Source organism: Tamandua tetradactyla, chromosome 7, assembly GCF_023851605.1.
Source record: "Tamandua tetradactyla isolate mTamTet1 chromosome 7, mTamTet1.pri, whole genome shotgun sequence".
Lineage (NCBI taxonomy): Eukaryota > Metazoa > Chordata > Mammalia > Pilosa > Myrmecophagidae > Tamandua > Tamandua tetradactyla.
Genome location: NC_135333.1, coordinates 21,472,001 through 21,496,600, shown reverse-complemented (window position 1 = coordinate 21,496,600; position 24,600 = coordinate 21,472,001). Strand labels below are relative to the sequence as shown.

Sequence of the window (24,600 nt, the reverse complement as noted above, 5' to 3'; positions counted from 1 at the left end):
GCAGATATCAGGATTTATAGTGATAAAGCCAATATTCTGTGAGATTACCTTCTTTTGAAATGACCTGGGAGAAGTAGACAGTGGTGTTGGTCTTCCTAGGCCAGTGCAAGAACAAAGCATAGGGGAATAAAAAGGATTTTATGCATTGTAAGTGTTAGTAAGATAAAGACTATATGAAGACTTGATCTGTTATCTTGGCAATAAGTAGTCTACCTCGTGATATGGTCAATACTTCACTTCCTGGCTATCTTGATTATTGAGTCTCCAGAGTTAAAACAAGTCCAGGATTCTGGTGAAGCCTTTTTCAGTTGAGATATGTGGATCCATGGTTCAACAGCCTCTAATTTAGTTGTAGTCAAAAGTTCACGGCAGTTGGTGGATTCCCTTTTAATAAGGTTCTGGGTCATTTCCAATAATTCCAGTCTCCTGGTCCCTGATCATGATTAATGGATTATCTGTCATGTGGGTCAGGAAAGGTATCCTTTATCTGTTTGAGATAATCTTTGGTATAATTCATTAAAGATTTGCAAATTGAGTCATGTTATGGTATGACAATAAGTTATCAGTGTCACTTTTATTCACAGAGACATAGGTCTGCCAGTAACAATTTTATATGAGGAGAGTTTGTGTTTCACAAAGAAATGTTATGAATAATTATCATGGCAAAAGTAAAATTTTGGGTCAGGAAAGGCCAGTTTCTTCAGATAATTAGATAGTTTTACTTTAAGTCTATAATCTCAGCTGTTTAAATAGAGATTGTTTCTGCATGAAAATCTGCAAGAGCATTTATATATATATGTATGTATACTTCAATCTCAATTCTTTTATGTGTGAGCCTCTATCTTGATGGCATCCATAGAGGGAGTAAAGTGCCCATTTTTCTTAGAGTGTCAGAAGTGAGGAACCCTCTTTGTTTCCATAGCATATCATGGATTACATCAAGAGCCTGTCTAATTTTCCTTCATTTTGAAAGCTGGCTAGTATAAGAAGTTAGAGGTCCTCCTGTTGGGAAGAAAAAAGGTTGAGGATGGCTACCTCATTCAGTCAGTTCATAGTAGTAACTGAAAGCTTGCTTGGGATATAACATCAGAATTTCTATCATCAGAGGCATTAACAAGCAGATTAACATCTTGGATGGTTAAAGGAACATGTATGGAGTTAATTGTGAAGTTACCAGTTTACAGTCATGGGGCTCCCTCTCATAAAGGTAGTAGAGTAGCAGGATTAAGAATTAAGAACATTTCAGCATCATGGGTGAAGCTTGCAAGGTGAAAGTAGAAGAATCTCATAAGAACTCAGATTCCTGGAGGAGGGTGTTAGTTTTGCTCAGAATTAAGTTTACTGAGACTTTAACCAATTTGACAGCTTCTGCTTTAACACAGTTTGTATAAGCACAGGGTACTGCATCAAGTTGCAGGCTACAATAGACAACAAGTTTGGAATTTCCTTTGTTTTCTTAAGTTACCATTCCTAAGATTTGGCTTAATAACCATTACCTTCCATGAGAGATGACTCCCAGGGATGAGCCTGGCCCTAGCACTGTGGGCCTAGCACTGTGGGATCAACAATGCCATCCTGACCAAAAGGGGGAAAAGAACTGTAACAAATAAGGTATCGGTGGCTGAGAGAGTTCAAGTAGAGTCAGAGGCTACTGTAGATCACTCTTATGCAAGCTTCAGTTGGACATTGCTACCTATCATAACTTGCAAAACCCCAACTAAAACCATTCCTGCCAATCCTAAAGAATTCCTAGGGCATTTCTACAAAGATTCCATACACTAGGGTAACTTTCCAGAAACATACAATCTCCAGATGGGTCCTTGGACTATATAAGTCCTGAAATGCAGAGGGGCCAGCCTCTCCAGAACATCAGCTAGTTTCATCCCCCATCCCATATTATTGACAGTCCTTTCCAACATGAATAAGTTATAATGAGCATAACCCAAATACCCCTAAAGGGTGGGAGATAGGTCAAAGGTTGGTGGAGTTATACAGAGAAGGTCGGATTTAACAAGTGAGTATGAGTACTGAATCATTATATTGATATTTGTTTCAGTCTCCAGTATCTTAGAGCAGCTAGAAATAAAAACCTGAGATTATGGACTTGTAACCCATGGCAAACTCTCTGTTCTACAACTAATTGTTGCGATATATCTTGAAATTTATTGCTTTTTTGTATATATGTTATTTTCCACAAAAAAAAAGGGGGAAAAAGGAGGAGGACTGTAATAGAGAAGATAAAATTTAACAAATGAATATGACTGCTAAATCATATTTCTTTTGGTCTCCAGTGTCTTGGAGCAGCTAGAAGAAAAAACGAAAAATTGTGGAACTGTAACCCATACCAAACTTTAAAATCTGTTCTATAACTAGTACTTGGAAATTTATTGCTTTTTTGTATATATGTTATATTTCACAATAAAAAAAAGTCTTAAAAAAATAACCATTGCCTTCTATTATTTCCTGTTAGCAAAGAGGATAGATTCTTTTTAAGTGTATGTTATAATTATATTGTCAAAACAAAAATATATAAAGAGTTTCCAAATTCTGGAGGTGTCAGGCAGGGAGATAAAGATGAATGTTTCATTAATTATAATAATTTTAGGTAAAAGGATAAGGGATTCCTTGTATCTAGAAAGTATACAAACAAAACTATAGTAATTCTTTATCAGTTCATTTAGCCTGAGCAAAGTAATTAATCCTTGTTTTACTTGATCTTTTGTTAGCAAACTCATGAACCCATCAGCTTCTTCACTAGAATTCTGAAAGTCTTGCCTTAGTCCAGTTATATGATTTCAAAGTTATTTAAGCAATGTCATTAGAAGCTGATGCCTCAGAGAGCTTGGCATAGTCCTTTTCATAAGTCTCTGAGAAAATCCTTTTTGTTGAAGATGAAGCACAATGGCCCATAACTTATTGCAGGTGTTTTCAGGGAAGCCTCAGAATAAAGGCCATTTGTAGATGACAAAAGACTTAAAACAGCTATGGTTAATTTATTGCTGGTTTTCAAAAGAGAATGATGTGCTGAAACTTGAATAAACATGTTATGAATAACTGAACTTATGAACAGCACTATTGTTGTCCAGTATCAGACACATAAATACTTGGACATCTCAGGGACAGTAAGGATGTTGACAAGTCTGTAAGAACTTATATAGCTTCTGAAATGTGTGTCTTAATAACAGATAACTTATAAATTTAACCAACAGAAAGTTAGAAATCATTTTTAATTTGATAACACTTCCTGTGTAGTTGATTAACAGTTTAGATATACCTAACTAGTTTTAGTACTTCTCTGTTTACAAGGTGAAAGAACAAATCCTTTGTAATTTTCTAGGAGCCCTCTGGAAAATCCCAATGACAGTTTGAATTCAAGAAGACATAATTTAGGGCTAAACTCTTGAAAGGTAATATGTCAAACTTATCAGGTTTTGATTGTTAAATAAGGTCATGGGGTCATTGTGAAAAAATAATTAGTTCCCTACTTAAGAAAATGACAATAAAATATTTTAAAAGTAGAGAAGGTCTATGAGTGTAAAATGCAGAAAATTATTTCAAAAGTGAGATTTGTTCTCTAAAACAACAGAGGTTGAAATGGTCAACATACTCAGATAGTTTTAAAAAAGCTTTTTATAACATCTTATTAAGAGCAGACCAGTAATCCCCCAAAGCTATCATTTTAACAGAGAAAACCAAATGCTGTTTTTGCATGGAGATACTTCTATAAATATTCTTTTTCATAAAAAGTATTAGGAGTTTGGTTTCCTTAATATCTGAAACTTTAGGATTATTACTTTTTATATAAGTGCTCATTTTCTTTTAAGTCAGTTTGAATAGAGCTCTTTTAGGAACTTTTATAAGTTAATTTGGTAATATTCAGAGGTTGGAAAATATACAACATACCTACAGACACAAATAGAGAGCTTATAGCTTCAATTTTTAAGTGTTTACTATTAAGATATAAACATAGAAGAGTCATGAGCTTTTAATTTCTCATTTGCCTTTTGCAAAGAGTTCTTTAATGAAACTATTTTAGAATATTGCAATTTCCTAATGTCCTCAAGGACCAGTTAAAACAGGCATTCCATTTGACTATTTGGTTTAAAAGCTATCTTTCCAGAGTGCATTTCTGAGATGAGTAATTTTGTCTATTTGAAATATTTCCCATGATGGACATTGAAATTCTAAGTTGTCTTGGGTAAGATGTTGCCATTTTGTTAAATAGGCACAGCTTTTAAACCCTCAGTATTTGAACCTATAAATAAAAGAATGCCAGAAGGTGAAGAATCAAAATTTTAAGACTTAAGAATCCCATCTTTATCATTTCATTCCTTACTTTTTGCACAGGCAAAGAAATCAGCAGTAGCAAAAATGAAACCATGGACTGTACCAAAAGGCTAGGGACTCAGTCTCAAAATTTGATCTTTGTCATCCATAAGATTAACCCACTAATGTTTGGACTGAGAGCTGCTGAGATGAGAGAGCTCAAAGTTTGGAGCTCAGATCTGAGAATAAGTCACCCATGAATCTTCGAAAGGGTGGGGAGAGCAGAACTCAAAAGGATTCACTGGTTGCCTTCTGTCTTGTTTACAGTCTGCAACTGCCTTCAAATCTTGTCATTACCAAAACCCACGCACACACAAAAATCCACTGGAAATTACTGTTTTTGGATCTCACACTTTTATTAATGAATAAACTCACAAATTAAGCAATATCCAATCCATAAAATGGAGGGAAGCTCTGAAGAGTTGACAGCAAGAACAAGGCTTATAGAGGCACAGCAAGGTAGACTTAAATAACCTTGCTGGTTGGTACAGGCTTGACCTAGAGGAACTGAGCTTAAAAGGAAGCTGGCAAGTTATGACTGGTTCTCAGGTTCCAGGTTCTGAGAGAAGGAACACCAATGCGACAGGAACTTATTTAAGCTTTGATTTGCTGACATGAGCTTAGCATAAGGGATTCCATCTCTCGGGCCTACTTACCGTTTGCTATGCCTGTGTCTCTTATTTTGACAATAAAAATCCCTGCCACTTTCTCAAATAAGAAATAGAATGAATTCCACAGTTATTCAACAGATGTAAATTTTAAAGTACCATATCCATAAAAGAAAATCTATTTTTGAAGAGTTCATGGACCCAGCAAACAAATGGTTCATAAAATAATGTGAAGGAGAAGCTAAAAATACTGAAAGGGATAACCAGAACTCCTTTTTCAACACAAACAGAAAATATAATCTGTGAACTGAAAATTAATGGGGAAAACTCTTCTAAATAAATGTGGCCCAATATTCAAAAATGTGCATTATGAAAAAAGAAAATGGTTGAATATATTACTTAAAATTCCTTAAGTCGCAAAGCTAAACCAGTATTCCCAGGAAGTTTAATGGCCTGATACTGTGAAAAGTACGTAATTTAAATTAATAATTAAATGATTGACCCCTCCTAAGAAGTTAAATACAAGAAAACACCATTTGAGGAAAGACAGAAGGGAATTAACAGGGTGAAACAAAAAAATAATTTATAAGTAGAAAAAACTGTAAGCTATAATATCTTAAGATCCAGATCAGCATGCCTCAGTACTTTCTGCAATGAAGATTTTTTTTAACACTTTTTTATTGTGAAAAAAGCAATAAACTACAAAGTACATTGTAACATGTAGTTCCCTACTCTCTTCAACCCCTGCACCCATTAATTTTCTTTCTGTCTCTGATGGCTTACTTATTCTGGATGTTGCATGTAAATGAAATCTTTTTTAAAATGTGACCTTTTTTTTTTTTTTTTAACATGAGCAGGCACCGGGAATTGAACCCAGGTCCCCAGCATGGCAGGCAAGAACTCTGCCTTCTTAGCCACCATGGCCAACTTTAAAGTATGACCTATTTTAACTGGCTTCTTTCACTGTTGTTTTTGAGATTTGTCCATGTTATAGCTTGTACCATTACTTCATTCCTTTTTATAACTGAACAATATTTAAGTGTATAGATAAAACAAGTAGATGCTTGGTTTGTTTCTACCTGTTGTATATTGTGAATAGTGCCTCTGAACATTTGTATACAACTATTTGGATATCTTATTTTTCAATTTTTGGTATATATCAAGGAATAGAATTGCTGGATCATCTGCTAATTCTGTATAAAACCCATTGAAGAACTTCCCAAATGTTTTCCACAGTAGTGGTGCCATTGTACATTCCCACCAGCAGTGGGCAAAGGTTTGAATTTCTCTACATCCTCACTAATAAATCTATAGTTCTTTCAAAAAATTATAACCAGCTGTATTAGCTAGGGTTCTCAAGAGAAACAGAATTAGCAGGAGATATCTGTAAATATAAAACTAATAGAAGTGTCTCATGCAACCATGGGAATATAAGAGTCCAAGATCTGTAGGGCAGGTCATGAGCTGGCAGTTCCAGTGAAAGTCCTCAGTAGACTCCACAGGAGAGGCTGGCTGGTTGAAGCAGGAAGAGTGATTGTCTGTTGTAAATCATCCTTAAAAGTGATGATTAGATTAAGCATCACTCATTGCAGAAGACAACCCCCTTAGCTGACTGCAAATGCAGTCAGCTGTGGATGTATCCAATGTGGTCATGATTTAAGTTCATGAAATGTCCTCACAGCAACAGACAGGCCAGCACTTGCCCAACCAGACAACCGGGCACCACCACCTGGCCAAGTTACATGAACCTGACCCATCCTTGTGGGCGTGAAGTGGAGTCTCATTGTGGTTTTGATTTGTATATTCCTAAGGACTAAAAATGCTGGGCATCTTTTCATGTATTTGTTGGGCATTTGCATCTCAAATTCTTTGCCTATTTTTCATGTTGTTATTTGTCATGTGGGAAGAGTTTTTTTATACATAGTCTGGGTATTAGGTGCTTCTCAGATATATGATGTGCAAATATTTTCTCTCATTCAGTAGGTTACCTTTTAACTATCTTGAGGGGATCCTTTGATGAACAAAAATTTTTATTTTTTGTGGTGCGGTTTATCTTTTTTTGTAGTGCTTTTAATGTCATAGGCATTAATTGCCAAATCTAAAGTCATGAAGATTTATTCCTGTAATATCTTGAAAGAGTGTTATGGCATTTCTCTCACATTTAGCCTTCTAAAGGACTTAAGTTTTTGTGAATACTGTAAGATAAGGATGGAACTTCATGCTTTGCATGTCAGTATCGAGTTGTCTCACTACCATTTGGTGAAACGCTGTTCTTTCCAGAGTACAAGATCTTGGTACTATGTTTAAAATCAGTTAGCCATAGATGCATGGGTTTATTTCAAGATTATCAACTCTGTTCCACTGGTCTTTATGTTTACATTTATGTCAGTATCACACTCTTTTGATTGCTGTAGATTTGTAATATGCCTTGAAATAGAGAATTGGGGATCTTCCAATTTTGTTGTTGTTTTTGCATGGGCAGGCACCAGGAATCAAACCTGAGTCTCCGGCATCCAATTTTGTTGTTCTTTTGTAGTATTTTAACTATTCAGGGTCTCTTATAATTCCACATGATTTTAAGGTTCAATTTTTACTTTTCTTTTGTAAAAAATGGACTTTGGAGTTTTTACAGGTACTACAGTATATCTCTAAATCATTCGGAGGAGTATTGCCACCTGAGCTTTATTCATAATCTCCCATTCCATCAAATGGGATGTCTTTCCACTTATTTAGTTCCTCTTTCATTTCTTTCAGCAATATTATAAGCATCCTTATGCAACTGTTCACACCTTAGTTAAATTTATTCCTTGGAATTTTAATCCTTTTGCTGCCACTGTAAATTAATTTTTTTCATAATTTCCTTTTTGGATTCCTCATTTGTATGCATAAACATACAACTGATTTATGTATGTTACTCTTGTACTCTGCAATTTTACTGTATTGGTTTGAAGAGCATGTGTGCGTGTAAGTGTATGTGCAAATGTGTGTGAGTATTGTGTGGAATTCTCTATAAGATCTTTTCATCTCACAATAGAAATAATTTTACTTCTTTCTTTCTGATTTACATTCCTTTTATTTCTTTGTATATCAACTTGCTCTGACAAGAATATCCCATGCACTGTTTAATAGTGGGAAATAAAAGCAAGCATCCTTGTCTTGTTCTTGATTTTAGGAGGAAAGCTTCCAGGCTTTCTCCATTATTTATGATGCTAGCTGTGAACTTTTATAAATTCCCTTTATCAGGTTAAGCAAGTTCCCTTCCAGACCTAGTGTGTTGATTATTTCCATTGTGAAAATGTTGGGATTTCTCAGATGTTTTTTTCTTCATCCAATTAGGTGATCTTTTTTTTTTATCTGTTACACTGTATTACATTGGTTGATTTCTGTATGTTGACATATCCCTTGCATTCTTAAGTCCCACTTGGTCATGATATGTAGTCCTATTAATGTTCTTTTGAATTTGGCTTGATAGTATTTTGTTGAGGATTTTGGCCTCTATGTTCATGAGGGATAATTGTAGTTTCAGTGCAGTCCAGTGCTGTACTCACAGAATTAGTTAGGAAATTAGTTAGGAAACATTTTTTAATCTTCTATTTTTTGGAAGAATTTGAGAAAGATTGATGATGCTAGTTCTTCTTTAAATGGTTCGTACATTTCAACAGTGAAGTCTTCTTGTCCTGGACTTTTCTTATTTTTTCTTTTTTTTTGGAGGTTTTCAATATCTGTTTCACTCTTTTTGCTTGCTGTAGTCCTGTTAAGATATTCTGCTTCTTCTTTTTTTCTAACAGTTGTAGTCACACAGCATTCAGCCCATCTGTGTTAGTTTGCAAGCTGTGATATACCAGAACTGGAACAGCTTTCACAAAGGGGAATTTAATAAGGTACAAGTTTACAGTTCTAAGCCTATAAAATTGTCCAAACTAAGGCATCCAACGAAAGATAAGTAAATTCAAGGAAGGCTGATGGGTTAGGAACACTTCTGTCAGCTTGGTAGTTACGTGGCTGGCAACTGCCGTTCCCTTGCTACTGGGTTTTGTTGCTTTCAGCTTCTATTCTTGTGAGGGTTCCTCACTTTGCCTCTCTGGACTGGCTTTCATCTCTTGGCTTCCCTTGGCTCTCTCCAGGTTCTGGCTTGCTTAATATCTCATGGTGAGTCTGCTGGACTCCAAGCATCTCCAGACATCCATACCTCTGTCTCTGAAACAGCTGTTTTCCAAGCATCTACATCTGCTCTGTCAGCTCTGAGGCTTCTTTCATTTATATCTCCAAATGTTTCTTCTTTTAAAGGATTCCAATAAACTAATCAAGACCCACCTGGAATGGGTGGAGTCACATCTGTATTTACTCAAAAGGTCACGCTCACAATTGGAAGATTCCAACCTACAGTATTGAATCAAGATTAACAGAAAGGGCTGCCCTCACAAGATTGAATCAGGATTAAAATATGGTTTTTCTGCAGTACATGATACTTTCAAACTGGCACACCGTCCTAAGTGTACAAACATTCTCATTTCTTCCAAAGAAAAGAATCTCATACCCTTTATATCCTTCTATTATTGACATTTAGCTTTGGTATACTGCCTTTGTTAAAACTAATGAAAGAATATTACAATGTTACTGTTAACACTCGACCTTAATTTACATTAATTATAATTTTTCTCCATATGACATCCTATTATTAACACCTTGTAATAGTGACCTATGTTTGTTCTAGTTCATTTAAGAATTTTCTTATATTTTATGCAATTAACCAACAACATTGTCCAATGTTTCACTAAACATAGAGTCCTAGTTTTTATCCTTAGCTTTCCTTCTGGTAACATACTTGACTCTATGAATTAGCCATTCTTTTTGAACTCTACTCACAATCCACTTTACTAATTACACTTACAATATTGTGTTGCCATCACACAGTATTTCTGCTATTCATTTCTGAACCTTTACAATAAACCTTACTGAATACTCTGTACTCCTCATTCATCAATTGCCTAATTTCTGCCCACTTTCTATTTCCTGGAAATCTAAACTCTCAAATTTAATTCTCAGAGTTTGCTCCTTACAGTTAATTCGTATTAGTGCGACCATACATGTATTTCCTTTTGTTTCTGGATTATTTTGCTCAACAGAATGTCCTCAAGGTTCATCCACCTTGTTGCATATAAATCAATGGTTTAGAAAATTCTGAGTTTCTGGAAAGTGAGTTTCCAGAGAACAGTATTCTATGTGAGGGTTTAACTGAACATGGATCCACTCAGCCATTTCAGTGCTTGCCAGGATTGAAGGTGCGGTTATTCAGGAAGGATATATGGAAAGTCCTACTGTGCGATGATTTGGAAATCTGTGTGCTACATGCAAAACTAACAAATATTTTTTGTGAGGTCTGTGTGAACAGAACCATAATCAGCCTGGACTAAAAGGGACAGACTGAAAGAAAAATGTGCAACAACATTGTTCATATTAGTTAGGTGCAGATCAAAACCACAATTAGATACGATTTCACATCCAATAGAAAGGCTATTAAAAACAAATGTAGGGCGCCACGGTGGCTCAGCAGGCAAGAATGCTTGCCTGCCATGCCACAGGACCCGGGTTCGATTCCCGGTGCCTGCCCATGTTAAAAAAAAAAAAAAAAAAAAAATGGAGGGTGGGCCACAGTGACTTAGTGGTAGAGCCCTTGCCTGCCATGCTCGAGACCCAGATTCAATTCCTGGTGCCTGCCCATGCAAAAGAAAAAAGAATGGAAAATTATAAGTGTTTGGAGAGGCTGTGGAGAAATAGGAATACTCATTCATTTCTGTTGAGAATGTAAAATGGTGCAGAGGCTGTGGAAAACAGTTTGGCAGTTCCTAGGAAAGTTAAATGTAGAATTACCACATGACCTGGAAATTCCACTTCTACCTGTATATCTAAAAGCTATGAAAGCAGGGACTAGAACAGATATTTGATCACTTATGTTCATAGTAGCATTATTGACAGTTGTTAAAAGTGAAAGCACCCCAGTGGTTTATCAACCAATGGATGGATAAACAAAATATGGTACGTATACACAAATGAAATATTGTTCAATCACAAAAAGGAATGAAGTTCTTGTATATGTAAAAATATGAATGAACCGTGAAGGCATTGAAATAAGCCCAACACAAAAGGACACAGTGTATGATTTCACTCACTGATGTGTTAGCCATTGGTTGAAATAAATAGAATAACAAACTCACGGAGTCAAAATCTAGAATATGGGTTACAAAGGGATGGGGTGTGTTCTAGTTTGCTAACTGCTGGAATGCAATATACCAGAAACAGAATGACTTTCAAAAGGGGGAATTTAATAAATTGCTAGTTTACGGTTCTAAAGCCGAGAGAATGTCCCAATTAAAACAAGGCTAGAGAGATGTCCAATCAAAGGCATCCAGGGAAAGATACCTTGGTTCAAGAAGGCCAATGAAGTTCAGGGTTTCTCTGTCAAGTAGAAAGGCACATGGTGAACACGGTCAGGGTTCCTCTCCCATCTGAAAGGGCATATAGCAAACATGGCATCATCTGCTAGCTTCTTCTCCTGGCTTCCTGTTTCATGAAGCTCCCCGGGAGACATTTTCCTTCTTCATCTCCAAATGTCACTGGCTGGTGGGCTCTGCTTCTCATGGCTATGTCATTCTGCTCTGCTCTCTCTGAATTGCTTTCATTCTCCGAAATGTTTCCTCTTTTCTAGGACTCCAGAAATTTATCAAGATCCACCCAAATGGGTGGAGACATGTCACTAATCCAGTTTAACAACTACTCTTGATTAAATCACATCTCCAGGGAGATGATCTGATTACAGTTTCAAATGTACAGTATTGAATAGGGATTATTCTGCCTTTACGAAATGGGATTTTGATTAAAATATGGCTTTTCTAGGGGACATACATCCTTTCAAACCAGCACAGGGTGCATGTAAGGAGATCCAGATTTTATATTTGTAGTGATGGAAATTATTTTATAATAACTGGTTTTGATGGTAGCACATCACTGTGGATTTAATTCACAGCACTTAATTATATACTTTAATGTGGTTAGAAGGTAAATTGAGGGTAGGTATATGTGGTGTGAGTGTAAAAATAAATCCACAAAACTGCAGAATTACAAACAATGAACCCTCAGTTAAATCATGGGCTATCTATTGCAGTTATAAAAATGTGCTTTCATTTGTAACAAATATACCACACCAGTGCATGAACTTAATAACTGCACTTAAGGTGGGTATGTAAGTGAATATTCTTGTTAATAAATACACATGGAAATGTTAAGTGTTCAGGGAGCATGATGTATACAGCCTTCTCTCAAATGTCAAGAGGAAGATGATAATTAGGTAGGTAGATTAGATAGCGAAAATGTGGAAAAACTTTAAAAGTTGGTGGACCTACTCATCTGAGTGGAAGCTAGATTGTACATATGTCTCAATAATGTCTTTTTGGCATTTTTCCCAGCATCATTAAATCCGGTCTGGGATCATGTATTACCTTTATTATTTCTTTAATCTGCCTCCGTGTCTCTCTTTGCTTTTAATTGTGAAACATGTGCAAGATAGAATTTCACATCTCACCCACTCCAAGACACACAAGCTAGTGGTATTAATCACACTCAAAATGCCATACTTCCCCCTCACAACTATTATCCATTACCCAAAATTTCCCGACATCTAAAAAAGAAAAAACCGTGCATCCATAATGCTTTAATTTCCCATCCTCCATTCTCCCCTACCCCTGCAACCTGTACTAATTTTAATAGTATAAAAGATTACATTTCTTGTGCAAAATAGGCAAATCTATAGAGACAGAAAATAGTTGCCATGGCTGGGGGTTGAGATAGTGGAGAGTGACCACAAATTATTAGAGGGTTTCCTTTTGGGGTGATAAAAATATTCTGGAATTAAATAGTGGTCATGATTGTACAGCTTTATAAGTATACAAAAACAACAACAGTGAATTGTCCACCTTAACAGGGTGAATTATATGGTATATGAATTTATATAACAATAAAAGAGTGTGCCTTAAAAAAAAATTACATTTCTATACCTTTCCATGCCCCCATATTGTGAAGTTATTGTACAAATTGTATCGTTCAAACCATTGACTTATTAATATTTAGGCATTTGTGTTTTAGATTCTGTGGCACATAAAAAGTGGAATTATAAACCGCTCCCTAGCCAAAAAAAAAAAAAAAATAGTGGCATTGTATTTCTCGTGTTATTTCCTGTACTGGGCATCTTTATTCATGAAAGTCCCATCTGTTGTCTACTCCCCATCCTTTTCAACTTGAAGAATTACTTTAACATTTCCTGTAGGACAGTTATAGTGGTAATAAATTTGCTCATCTTTTACTTATGTAGGGATATCTTAATTCCCCTTCTCTTTTTTTTGCCCATATTAAAATGTATTTTATTATTTTCTTATTATGGAAGTTGTGGGTTTTAGAGAACAATCATAAAATGTAGGCTTCCCATGCACCTCTGGGACAGGAATTTTGAACCATTGCTGCCTATTCTTCAATGTATGTATGACTCTCCTGGAATCTTGTAAAACTGTGGATCCTGATTGCACAGGTCTGGAGTGGGGCTTTTGAGTTTGCTTTTCTACCTAGCTCCTAGACATGCTAAATGCTGCAGAGCCACTTACATACACTATGAGTACCAAGAGCCTGTTTGGGATCTTAGGTTCTTCTTTAGAGAAATTGTTTTCAAACTCTATAAATACCCAGGCTATACTCAGAAATAATTAAATCAGAATCTCTGATGATACAACACAGTATTAGAATTTGTAAATGCCCCCAGGTGATTTCAGTGAGCAGGTGGCTTTTGAGGTCCATAGACCCTTAGAATATATGATGCAATATGGGAAACTAATACAGTAAATATTCAAATAGTCAGAAGAACAACAATTGCTTATTTTTTATAAAAGGAAAATTGTTTCATATATATATAAGCATAGGTTTATATATCTGACAGTGATTTTCTACTGATATTTACAACCATATTCAAATTTTAAAATCTATTAAAATTAGGGAATTAATAAAAGTTGAACTCTTAAATTCCATTCAAATATAAATTCAGATTCTTAGAAAACAATAAGGGTATGTAGTGCACCATGGTAGGTACTTTTTAATTTTTACCCCTGCAAAAACATGTATGAAACGGACTTCCTACTTTATCTTAGGACTTAGTAAATATCTTTAACATGTCCTACCAAGTTTTCTTTGTCCTCTCCCCCAACACTTCCCCCCCCCATCTTTCTATCTCAGTAACCTGTTTTATTTTTGTCACAAAATTTATGTTCATCACAATTTTTTTTATTTCACTTGTCCTTTATTATTTTTCCTTTTTAGTACCTTTATTAGGCTATAATTGATATACATTAAATTGCACATATTTAAAGTATACAGTTTTGATGTACAAATTCAACATTATGAACATAGCAATCACCTCCAGAAGTTTCTTTGTGTTCTTTGGAATCACTGCATCCTTTCCCTACCCAGTGATCATCAATTAGCTTTTTGTCATTATAGGTTATTTGGCGTTTTCTAGAATTTATATAAATAGAAATATACTATATTTTAAATTACTAGGTTTCTAAAAGCAGATGCTATGAAATGGGATGGCTTAACAATGGAAATTTATTAGTTTGTAAGTTTTTTAAAATGCAGTTTTATTGAGATATATTCAAACATGTATGAGAATTTAATTTTTGTTTATTCTTATAAATCCAGGCAATGTGAGTTCCCAGGAACTCATTTACATTACACTCATTACATTTATCAACTGTTATTCACATTTAAGAAATACAAATAGAGGTTGAATTCTCCTGTAGAAAAAGAAGCTGAATAATTCAGAACTCTGGGAGATTATTTTTCTGTGGAACTTGCGTTAGAATCGAGTTGATCTCAATGTCCCCTTATTTTTGGATTCTTGGGACTTTCCCAAACAATGAAATGTGAACTGGCCTTACCCCATTATCATTTTACAAATACTGCAAATGTCCATACATTGTTTATATCAGAGAAATATAAAATATTTAAACTTTATTGGAATGTGATTTTTTTGCTTCCCCAATTCAATTCTCTTTCAAATTGAGGCCAGTCTTTTTCAAAGAAAAAGGAATTAATGGGTTCATCTACATCCTGTTCACTCCTCAGTGTATTCTGATACAGTTTGCACCACCACACTTGAGGGACTGGTTACCTCCATCTCAGTGAATCCACTGAATGCCTCTTCATCCTACAAGATTCCTCAATAAATTCCCATATTTCTCCCTTCTAGAGTCCATCTCTGTCCTGGTCTCCTAGGTCACAACATGCTCTTGGATTTTTTGGTCCCAGTTTACACATTTTTGCAAGTTCTTGCTGAAACATTAAATGTTGTAGCAAGAACTCGGTCCCAGCCCTTCCTTTACTTCTACTCTTCTAACTAGGGGAATATCTTCCATTCCTTTGCCCTCACTTATCTTTATGTTTAAGCACTTAAACTTTATAGTCTAGATCTGACATCTGAATTCCAGACTTGAGTGTAAATTGTACACTGAGATCCTCAGAGTTTTCTCTTCAGCAACTTAGAAGCATTCATCATCTTTTGAAAATCTTGCCCATTTTTAATAAACCAAACCTGATTGAATGATTGCCTGTCACCCAATGGCTCAGTAAAGAAACTTTGGAGCAATTCTTCATGCAAACTGTTGGTATTTTTAAGAAAGATTTTCCATCTCTAAAAATGAAATATTTCTGGATTAAGTACACAGAATATCCTTGCAATTTTTCCTCTAAATTGTCTCTTCTAAAGTAACGCTTAAACCCCATAGCTCCAGACTGTTTTATTTGCTAGTATGAACCCATGCCCTTGAGTAAGCATAGCTCAGAGTTGACCTCCAACATATGCACATTTCTGAAAGAAATTATCACTTGGCTCAAGAATACCATAAGAAAACATTTAGGAATACATACGAAAACCATAAACATGAGTAATTGATTACCTAAAATGCATATTACTAAAATAATAAACACCAAAGCTTTTTTTTTTTAATTTAGAAGAGCATATTACAAAAGAAAAAGTATTTATTGGGAAACAAATGCCTCTGTTTAAAATGGACATAAATTGCTTGATTTTGCTTCAGAAATATTCTTTATATCTCAAGGTATCCCTGATGACTATTTTAATTTTAAAAATTAGTTAAAGCACCTCTTGCAGGAAAGTCAGTAATGAAAATCATTCTGGGAACCATAATAATTTGAAGATTTGGGGGGTTTACAGTTCTTAGAACATGAGCTAAATCTAACATGAAGAGACCTATACTGGATGGTCTATCCCATTGTTAGTAACAAAATATACACACTCTAAAACTATGAAAAAACTTTTCCATGTATATGTATTTTTTTTTCAGCACATATGTTTCTACTTGTGTAGAGTCACAGTAATGCCTGCAGATGAATGAATATTGACAGATTACAAATCTTTTGGGAAATAAAGTTTAGGAAGAATCAACCTAGCACAGCCAAAATCCATAAAACTGTGAGGCTTCTTGCAAAAGACAGAAGGGTTGATTTTGAGACTTGTAAAATAATTTGAATGACGCAATCTGTTGTCCTTAATTGAATCTACGTGATTTACCCAATTAAGTAAAAACAATTGTGTTAAAGAAGGCATTCCTTGAATAGATTTGTCTTGACTGCCATCTGAATTAATCAAGGTTTGTCTTTTGGGTCATAGGACTGATGACCTTATCAACTGCATAAAAAGAGAGTCCACTATCAAAATCAAGCTTTTTCTACAGAGAAAGAAACTCTGAACTCCAGAGTGTGTTGAAAGCAGCCTCAATTAGACTTGGATCCTTTGCCTTTACAGTCTGTTTGGGTTTTGGTGAGTAAGTGGGAGAATTTTAACCAGGCAGGGGAATCCTCATTTATATTGAATATGATTTTATTAAAACCAGAATGTATCATTTAATTTGACTATAGGCAAGTTCCTGTCTGAAGTCAGATTAAGACTGAAAATTTAATTTCTCTGTATTTATAATTCTTTAGTAATTGTCAAATGAAAAATTCATGTAATATTATTCAGGAATCACTTTATCTAGTTAGTGCAGAGAGAAAGACAGACAGTTGAACAAACGAACATATAAATGTATAGTGAAAAATTATATGAAAGACCTGAAAGAATAGTAGAGTTGTAATGAAGGCTACAGGAAGGGAGGGGGAAAATTAACATAGGTTGTGGTTCAGTGAAATGATCTCTGAGGAAATAACAAAACAGACTGAAGGAACATGAGTAAGATGTGGAAAAGTGAGGGGATTGTAGTGGAAATGAAGGATGATTATACAGGTCAGAGCTGAAATACTAGCTCTACTTAATGTGTTTATGTGGTTCTGAGCAGTGATTTCAAGTTCAGCCCTCAAATACCTGGCCACATTGTAACTAAAATTTACTGAAATTGAAGAAACATGATTTGGTAAAGTGGCATACATTGATTATATGTATGCCACTTATAGGACATCCCGGTTAAGCAGAGAGAAATCTCTAGAAGATGAGAAATTTTTAGATTTCTGAGGCATAGGTAATGTTGAGTTATGTTTTATTTTTGTGCTTTTATCTATGAAAATAGAAAATGAGTAAGTGTGGATTACACTGAGCAGTAAAGATTTGGTGGAAGCTAATGTTTGAGAGGTGGATTCAATGCAATGCAGGGTTTCTTGAGTCAGGAGAACCTGGACGTGGGGTGTAATTGTGTGAACAAGGAATAAGAAGAAGAGTTTTTGACCACATGATTTAGACTTCTGATTACTGAAATGAGTGGCAACATTCCAAGTAAAACCTAGGTGTGGCATGTAAATCTTAAAGAATTTGAGATTGGGAGATAAGAAAAAATTCAAACTGTGTGTTTTACTAACCATGTAATTTTCTCATATTAATAAAGCTTTTTGAACCTCTCCTTATGTCATTTGTTAAATGGGTGAATTAACCTTTATCAGTATGGTGAGTTTGAGGATTAAATTTTTAAAAAATTTATAATTCTCCAAACATATTTAATATAATCATTTTTTTACTGAACTTCAGGTACAAGTGGAAAGTTAGTCCTAGCTCTGTTTATATATCATTATTTGTCTGTGAAATGCATATAATTGGTAATGATGCTTTAGAGTAGGATTTATAGTATACACATCAGTTTACATGTATAAAGAAATGTAAGCATGTTGCAGCTGATGATGATTACTATAGGACAAAACTCCAGCTACTACTTCACTAAAATATGAAACTGAACAAATAGATTTTCTCCTAAATGCCTTCTTTCTATATCTTCTGAGCCTCAAAACCTATAAGGATTGAGGGACATGACAATGACATTATAACCCATATACTTGTGCTATTTCCTGATATAAGGGATATCCACAATTAAATTTGGTCTTTGATCCCTCCAAATTGATCGAGACCTTGAGTAGATCAACCCCATAATAAACAGTATTATTTCTCTTGGGTGATATCCAAATACATTGGGCTGAGATCTAGAGCTCATTGTTAAGTGAGTTACATTGTTAGACATCACATGTGAAAGAACCAAGATGATTAAGGACAAATATACCCAGAAGGGCAGGTGCAAGTTAGAGCGAGGAAGGAGTGAGAGTTCAGAGGTCAGTGATGGATGTTAGAGAACCAGTGATGGTGTGTAAGCCAAGCATGATTATATCTGAGAAATTCCATACTTTCTCTGGTAGTAGAGACCTAATTCCAGGTATGACATGGATCAAGAGATTCCTTTGTTTTAGAATCAGGGAAGGAATTGAAAGTCTTTGAACATCATTGGATAATTAATACATACAGTTCAGTGATTTTCATGTTCTTATGTGTCAAACGAAGCCAGAGAGACTACGATGTCCTATAACTTTACCCTAGAAGAGCAAAGACACCCCCCCACACACATACATTTCTCTTGGCACACATTTCATATCCCTGTTGATTGGACATTCATGATACATGGGTCTGGAAATTGTGATGAAGACTTGAGTCTGAAGGCTTCTTTCTGCATTCTCAGCTTTCCCCGCCTACGGCTTGTTTGGTCGTGAGTGAATATCCAGAAGAAGACAGTTGTCAGCTGAGCTATTGACAATGCATCCACAAGTGAGTAGGGGATTCTTCTTTAACTGAAGTTACACCTCTGTTGCCAGCAGATGGGGAAGTTTCTCTTGTTGGCTTAACTATTCAAAATTAATTCATGATGGAATATTATGCAGCTGTAAGACAGAGTAAAGTCATGAAGCATGTAACAACATGGATGGACCTTAAGGACATTATGCTGAGTGAGATTAGCCAGAAACAAAAGGACAAATACTGAATGGTCTCACTGATGTGAACTGACATTAGTGAATGAACTTGGAGAATTTCAGTTGGTAACAGAGACCACAAGTGACAGAAACATGGTAGATATTGGGTAATTGGAGCTGAAGGGATACAGATTGTACAGCAGGGCTGATTGTAAAAATTCAGAAATGGAGAGCACAATACTACCTAACTGTAATACAGTAATGTTAGATCACTGAATATGAGAATGATAGAGGGAGGAGGCCTCGGGGCACAAATGAAATCAGAAGGAAAGATAGACAATAAAGACTGAGATGGTACAATCTAGGAATGCCTAGAGTGATAGTGACTAAATGTGCAAATTAAAAAATGTTTCTGCATGAAGAAGAACAAAGGAATGTCAATAATGCATAGTGTTGTTCTAGTTTGCTAGCTGCCAAAATGCACACACCGGAGATGGATTGGTTTTCAATAAAAGGGGATTTATTTAATTAACATATAGTTCTTCAGAGGAAAAGCAGCTTACTTTCAATTGAGGCTCTTTCTTACATGGGAAGGCACAGGACGATCTCTTTTGGCCTTCTCTCCAGGCCTCTGGGTTCCAACAACTTTCCCCGGGGTGATTCCTTTCTGCATCTCCAAAGGCCTGGGCTGAGCTGCAAGTGCTGACATGAGGCATGCTGAGCTGCTTGGGCTGTGCTACGTTGCGCTCTCTCATTTAAGCACCAGCCAATTAAACAAACATCATTCATTGCAGCAAGCATGCCTCCTAGCTGACTGCAGATGTAATCAGCAACAGATGAGGTTCACATACCATTGGCTCATGCCCACAGCAACAGAACTAGGTGTCTTCACCTGACCAAGTTGACAACTGAATCTGTTTACCACAAGTGCTGAAAATAGATGGTAATTAATATTTTAAAACTTTACTGTATGTGTGAGACAAGCAGAAAATGTTTATTTGGTACAAAATTTGTATTTTAACTAGTGCATTTCCTAATATAACTTGTGTGGACAGCTTAATCGAACACCATAGCACTTGGAACCTTGCATAGGGCATGAGATTTTGTGGGTTTGTCCAGAGTGACGCCCAGATAAATCTGGGCTAGCCCAGAGCTATTTGAACAGTGAATAGGGAAGTATTTGCAGAGTCCCCTAGGGGGAATGGTGAGAAAGGGGGAAAATTCAACTTCCCCAAGTGGAGAACTCTTGATCCTCTCACAGGCAGTGGGGACAACCAAAGCAATAGGCTGAGCCTCCAATCTTGGGGTTTGTTCATATGGAACTTAATCCCACAAAGGATAGGTTAAGCCTACTTAAAATTAAGCCTAAGAATCACCCCCAAGAGAATCTCTTTTGTTGCTCAGATGTGGCCTCTCTCTCAGCCAACACAGCAAGCAAACTCACCACCCTCCCCCTGTCTACGTGGGACATGACTCCCAGGGGTGTGGACCTTCCTGGCAACGTGGGACAGAACTCCTAGAATAGGCTGGAACTCAGCATCAAGGGATTGAGAAAATCTTCTCAAACAAAAGGGGGAAGGGTGAAATGAGACAAAATAAAGCGTCAATGGCTGAAAGATTCCAAACAGAGTCAAGAGGTTATCCTGGAGGTTATTCTTACGCATTAAATAGATATCACCTTGTTAATCATGATGTAATGGAGAGGCTGGAGGGAACTGCCTGAAAATGTGGAGCTGTGCTCCAGTGGCCATGTTTATTGAAGATAATGGTATGATGATATGGCTGTCGCAGTGTGACTGTGTGGTTGTGAGAGCCTTGTGTCTGATGCTCCTTTTGTCTACCTTATCGACAGACAAGTAAAACATATGGATTAAGAATAAATAATAGGGGGAACAAGTGTTAAATTCAGTAGATTGAAAAAAAATCAATTCATGAGTTATTCAAGAATCTTAGCTTCATTTAAGTTTATCCACACTCTAGAACAGTTTTGGTATGTTTGGGGCACATTAGTAAGTAACTCCCTTCACAACATTATACTAGTTTGTTCCAGCTTCCATTGAGGCTGTGTATTCTCTGAAGAGATGAGAGAGATGCTTTCTTTTTCTCACCCAACCCATGGCCATGTTGAAAATATAATGCACTCATAGATCATGTTAGTGACTGATACTGGCTTAGGCCTACAGTGAACAAAGGAGTAAGAGATTAATAAGAGCAAAATTTAATAGTGAGTAAGGACACTGATGTTTCAGGTGGTACAGTCAACCAATTCCTTCTAACAGGTGCTGGTGTGTAGGACTCTGCATTATGTACAGGAGCAGAAATGAAGGTTAGGCAATAAAAGGAAATGAATTATTTCTTTATTTTCCACATTTTAAATTATTTAATGTGCTGATAGAATGTATTTGCACATTTTGAAAGATGAAAAAAGAATAGTAAAATTCTTACAACTATTGTTCCCAACTGCCTAGCTTGAACTTTTTTTTTTGCATGGGCAGGCTCTGGGAATCAAACCCAGGTCTCTGGCATGGCAGGCAAGAACTCTGTCACTGACCCACCATTGCCCACCCTTGCCTAACTTGAATTTTTGTAAACCAGCATTACTCAGATTTTGTAAAAAAGATGCAAAAGGTTGTTTCCTTAGGAAGAATACAATTTATAGCCCTTTAAAAATTTTTGAAGCTACCAGAAGCAATTGAAAGGGCTTCTTTTAATCATAAACAGAGATGAGATGAAGATATATGAGAGACAATGAAAACTGATGTTTGTAGACCCCAGAAACTATTGAGAATGGTGGTCTCCTACCACAGGAATGGTTGGACTAGGGCCATCTTTCAGTACAATGGTCTCAGGGGTCCCTGGCCTGTGATCCTGAACCATCTTTACTTACACATTATAATGAACTGTTAAGTTACATAGAATCGAAGGAGGCAGATTCAGTTCTGCAGAATTCTAGATACTGCTTCAATGTTCCCTGCCATTTTAATGAATAATAGACCAGTGAATTGAATTTGGGTAGAAAATATTTCACACATTAGCTCATTGGATCTATCTAAATGCATAACATAATGTTATACAATTTTATAAATAAGAGGAAAATGAAGTCATCCATAAACAGGAATAATCTAACCATAGTCATTTTTTTTAAGTGATATATCATGGTGTTTCGGTTTACTAAAGCTGCCAGGATACAATATACCAAAAATGGATTGGCTTTTATAAAGGGGATTTACCAAGTTGCAAGTTAGAATTCTAAGCCTATGAAAATGTCCAAACTAATGCACCAGTAAGAGAATACATTCTTGGACAAAAGGCAGCTGGTATCCACATCTGGGGTTTCTCTGTCAGCTGGGAAGGCACATGGTGATGTCTGCTGTCCTTTCTCCTGGCTTCTGGTTTCAAACTACTCTCTCAGTTTGTGTTTCTTGTGGTTTTCTCTGTGTCTGTGTGTCCTCACTTAGCTTTTTTGGGGCAGACACTGGGTTTCATTTGTTAGCATCTGTGTCTTGGTTTCATCTCTCTGCTCTCTATGTCAGCTCTGAACCATATTTACATGGAATAATCAGGAGTTCCTACCCTAAACAGTAGGTCTGTCCCCACAAGGTCAGATTAGGATTAGTAGAACGTGGGTTTTCTAGGATACATAACACTTTCAAACCAGCGCACATAGAGATTGCTTGCCCTATGATAAGCCTGTAACTTCATTATAATCAGCATCAGGAGATATAATTACAAGTCTGTTTGGACCTTTTCAGGTGAATATTGTACCATATGTCATGTGATTCTGTTACAATGGAGTAGTATGTATTCAGAATGTCTTTTTTTTTTTTTTGTCTGTGAGTAATCCAAAAGGCTAATGGCAGATCAGCATTGAGAGTGATCTTACTGGACCTCCTAACACATTTTGAACTCTGTATACACAGCCTCAGCTTCCTCAGTGCTGTCATTTTGAGCATAGCACTCAGGACATTGGTAAGGATGGCCCTGTGTGAACACAAATTTCTGTGATATTTTAGGAGTTAATGACCTTCAAAGATATAGCTGTAGATTTCACCCAGGAAGAGTGGACCCTGCTAAGCAAATCCCAGAGAAAGCTATTCAGAGAAGTGATGCGAGAGAATATCAAGCTTCTGGTCTCAGTGGGTGAGTCTCTCAGAATTCATTCATCATTGATATCTATCCATCAATCATCTATCTTACCTATCTACTGCCTACCCATATATATCTTCTGTTTAATCAAGTATCTAGGTCAGCTTGTCAAATTTATATAAACTTTTTATTTCTTTGTATATTTTTATATTATTAATACACTTACATTATTTTGTATTATTTCATAACACATAGAACTGTCTACATGAACTATATTTCCTTTTTTACTTATACCTGCTTTATCCTGATACAAGTTTATCTTCTTGGACACAAGGTAACATCTTTCTTGAATCTCACAGTCTACAACACTTAGACCAGTGCTGGAAAGTCAGTGAATAATTTTTGAATGAATAAATAAGTGACTAAACATTTTGAAATAGTTCTTTTGCTCTAAGGGCTATGCTGAGGCTTCAGAAAACAACAGTAAAAACACCATATGTCGTTTTCCATATAGAATTTAGATTGTTTTGGTGGAATTTGCCTTTATTATATTATTTCTAAAAATAATGAACAGCCACCGTAGAAATATAGAATTTCTCCACAGTTAGAATATGGAGTATTCCACAGTCTCTCTTTGCATTTGTGCATGGGCAGCAACAACCAGAGGGCTGAACTGTAATGGGAACAAGGTCAAGAGTTACCCTATTGCTAATCAAACATTATTAATGTTCTGTGTTCAAAGTACTTTTGCCTTGGTCCTTCAGTGCTTATCTGTTTCTTTGGTAGCCTGCCATGGACTTGGTAATGCAGTGTAATTTACACTTAACTCAAAATCTGGGTATCTTTTTTCCTACAAACAGGCTGTCAGATCTGCAAATCAGATGTACTTTCCCAGTTGGAACAAGGAGCAGAGGTGTGGAGAGAAGGGATAACATTTCTCCACAACCAGAATCCAGGTGAGCTCTAGAACCTGTGCATGAGTAGATGAGGGGCCTCATTAGTTAATGATTGTGTGCTTGGAATACCAAGTTCAGGTTTCCTTAAGAGAGTTATGATTTCTGAAATGTAGGCCAGGAATTTGGAGGATTTCCAAGTATCTTTGGCTTTGGACAAGAGAGAATTATCTACTATTGAAGTTCAACTTTCACATAATGAGCCTTTTCCTGGTCCTACTCTTGGGAAGATTTTTTCCCTCTTTTTACCTCTCTGAAATCCCAACTTTTTATTTCTGCCATATTTCAATCCATAAAATTTGTTCTGATTGCTAAAGTCCTATAATGTTTTCTCTGCATAGAATATTCCTTAA

The 24,600-nt window shown here is 36.1% G+C and overlaps 1 protein-coding gene across 9 annotated transcripts in view; it reads left to right on the top strand.

Annotated features, from left to right (window-relative positions):
• Window positions 1-24,600, top strand: part of LOC143690874 (uncharacterized) — a 31,565-nt gene that overhangs the window by 4,678 nt on the left and 2,287 nt on the right. For 3 of the 9 annotated variants that reach the window (XM_077168596.1, XM_077168595.1, XM_077168591.1), the window contains 6 exons: window positions 3,338-3,407; window positions 5,792-5,868; window positions 16,663-16,812; window positions 18,980-19,065; window positions 23,222-23,348; window positions 24,155-24,250. In XM_077168596.1, the coding sequence (XP_077024711.1) occupies window positions 19,054-19,065; window positions 23,222-23,348; window positions 24,155-24,250 (235 nt within the window). In that variant the 5' untranslated portion in view covers window positions 3,338-3,407; window positions 5,792-5,868; window positions 16,663-16,812; window positions 18,980-19,053. The remainder of the gene's footprint in view (window positions 1-3,337; window positions 3,408-5,791; window positions 5,869-16,662; window positions 16,813-18,979; window positions 19,066-23,221; window positions 23,349-24,154; window positions 24,251-24,600) is intronic. The other 6 variants (XM_077168599.1, XM_077168598.1, XM_077168594.1 and 3 more) reach the window with 3 other exon arrangements.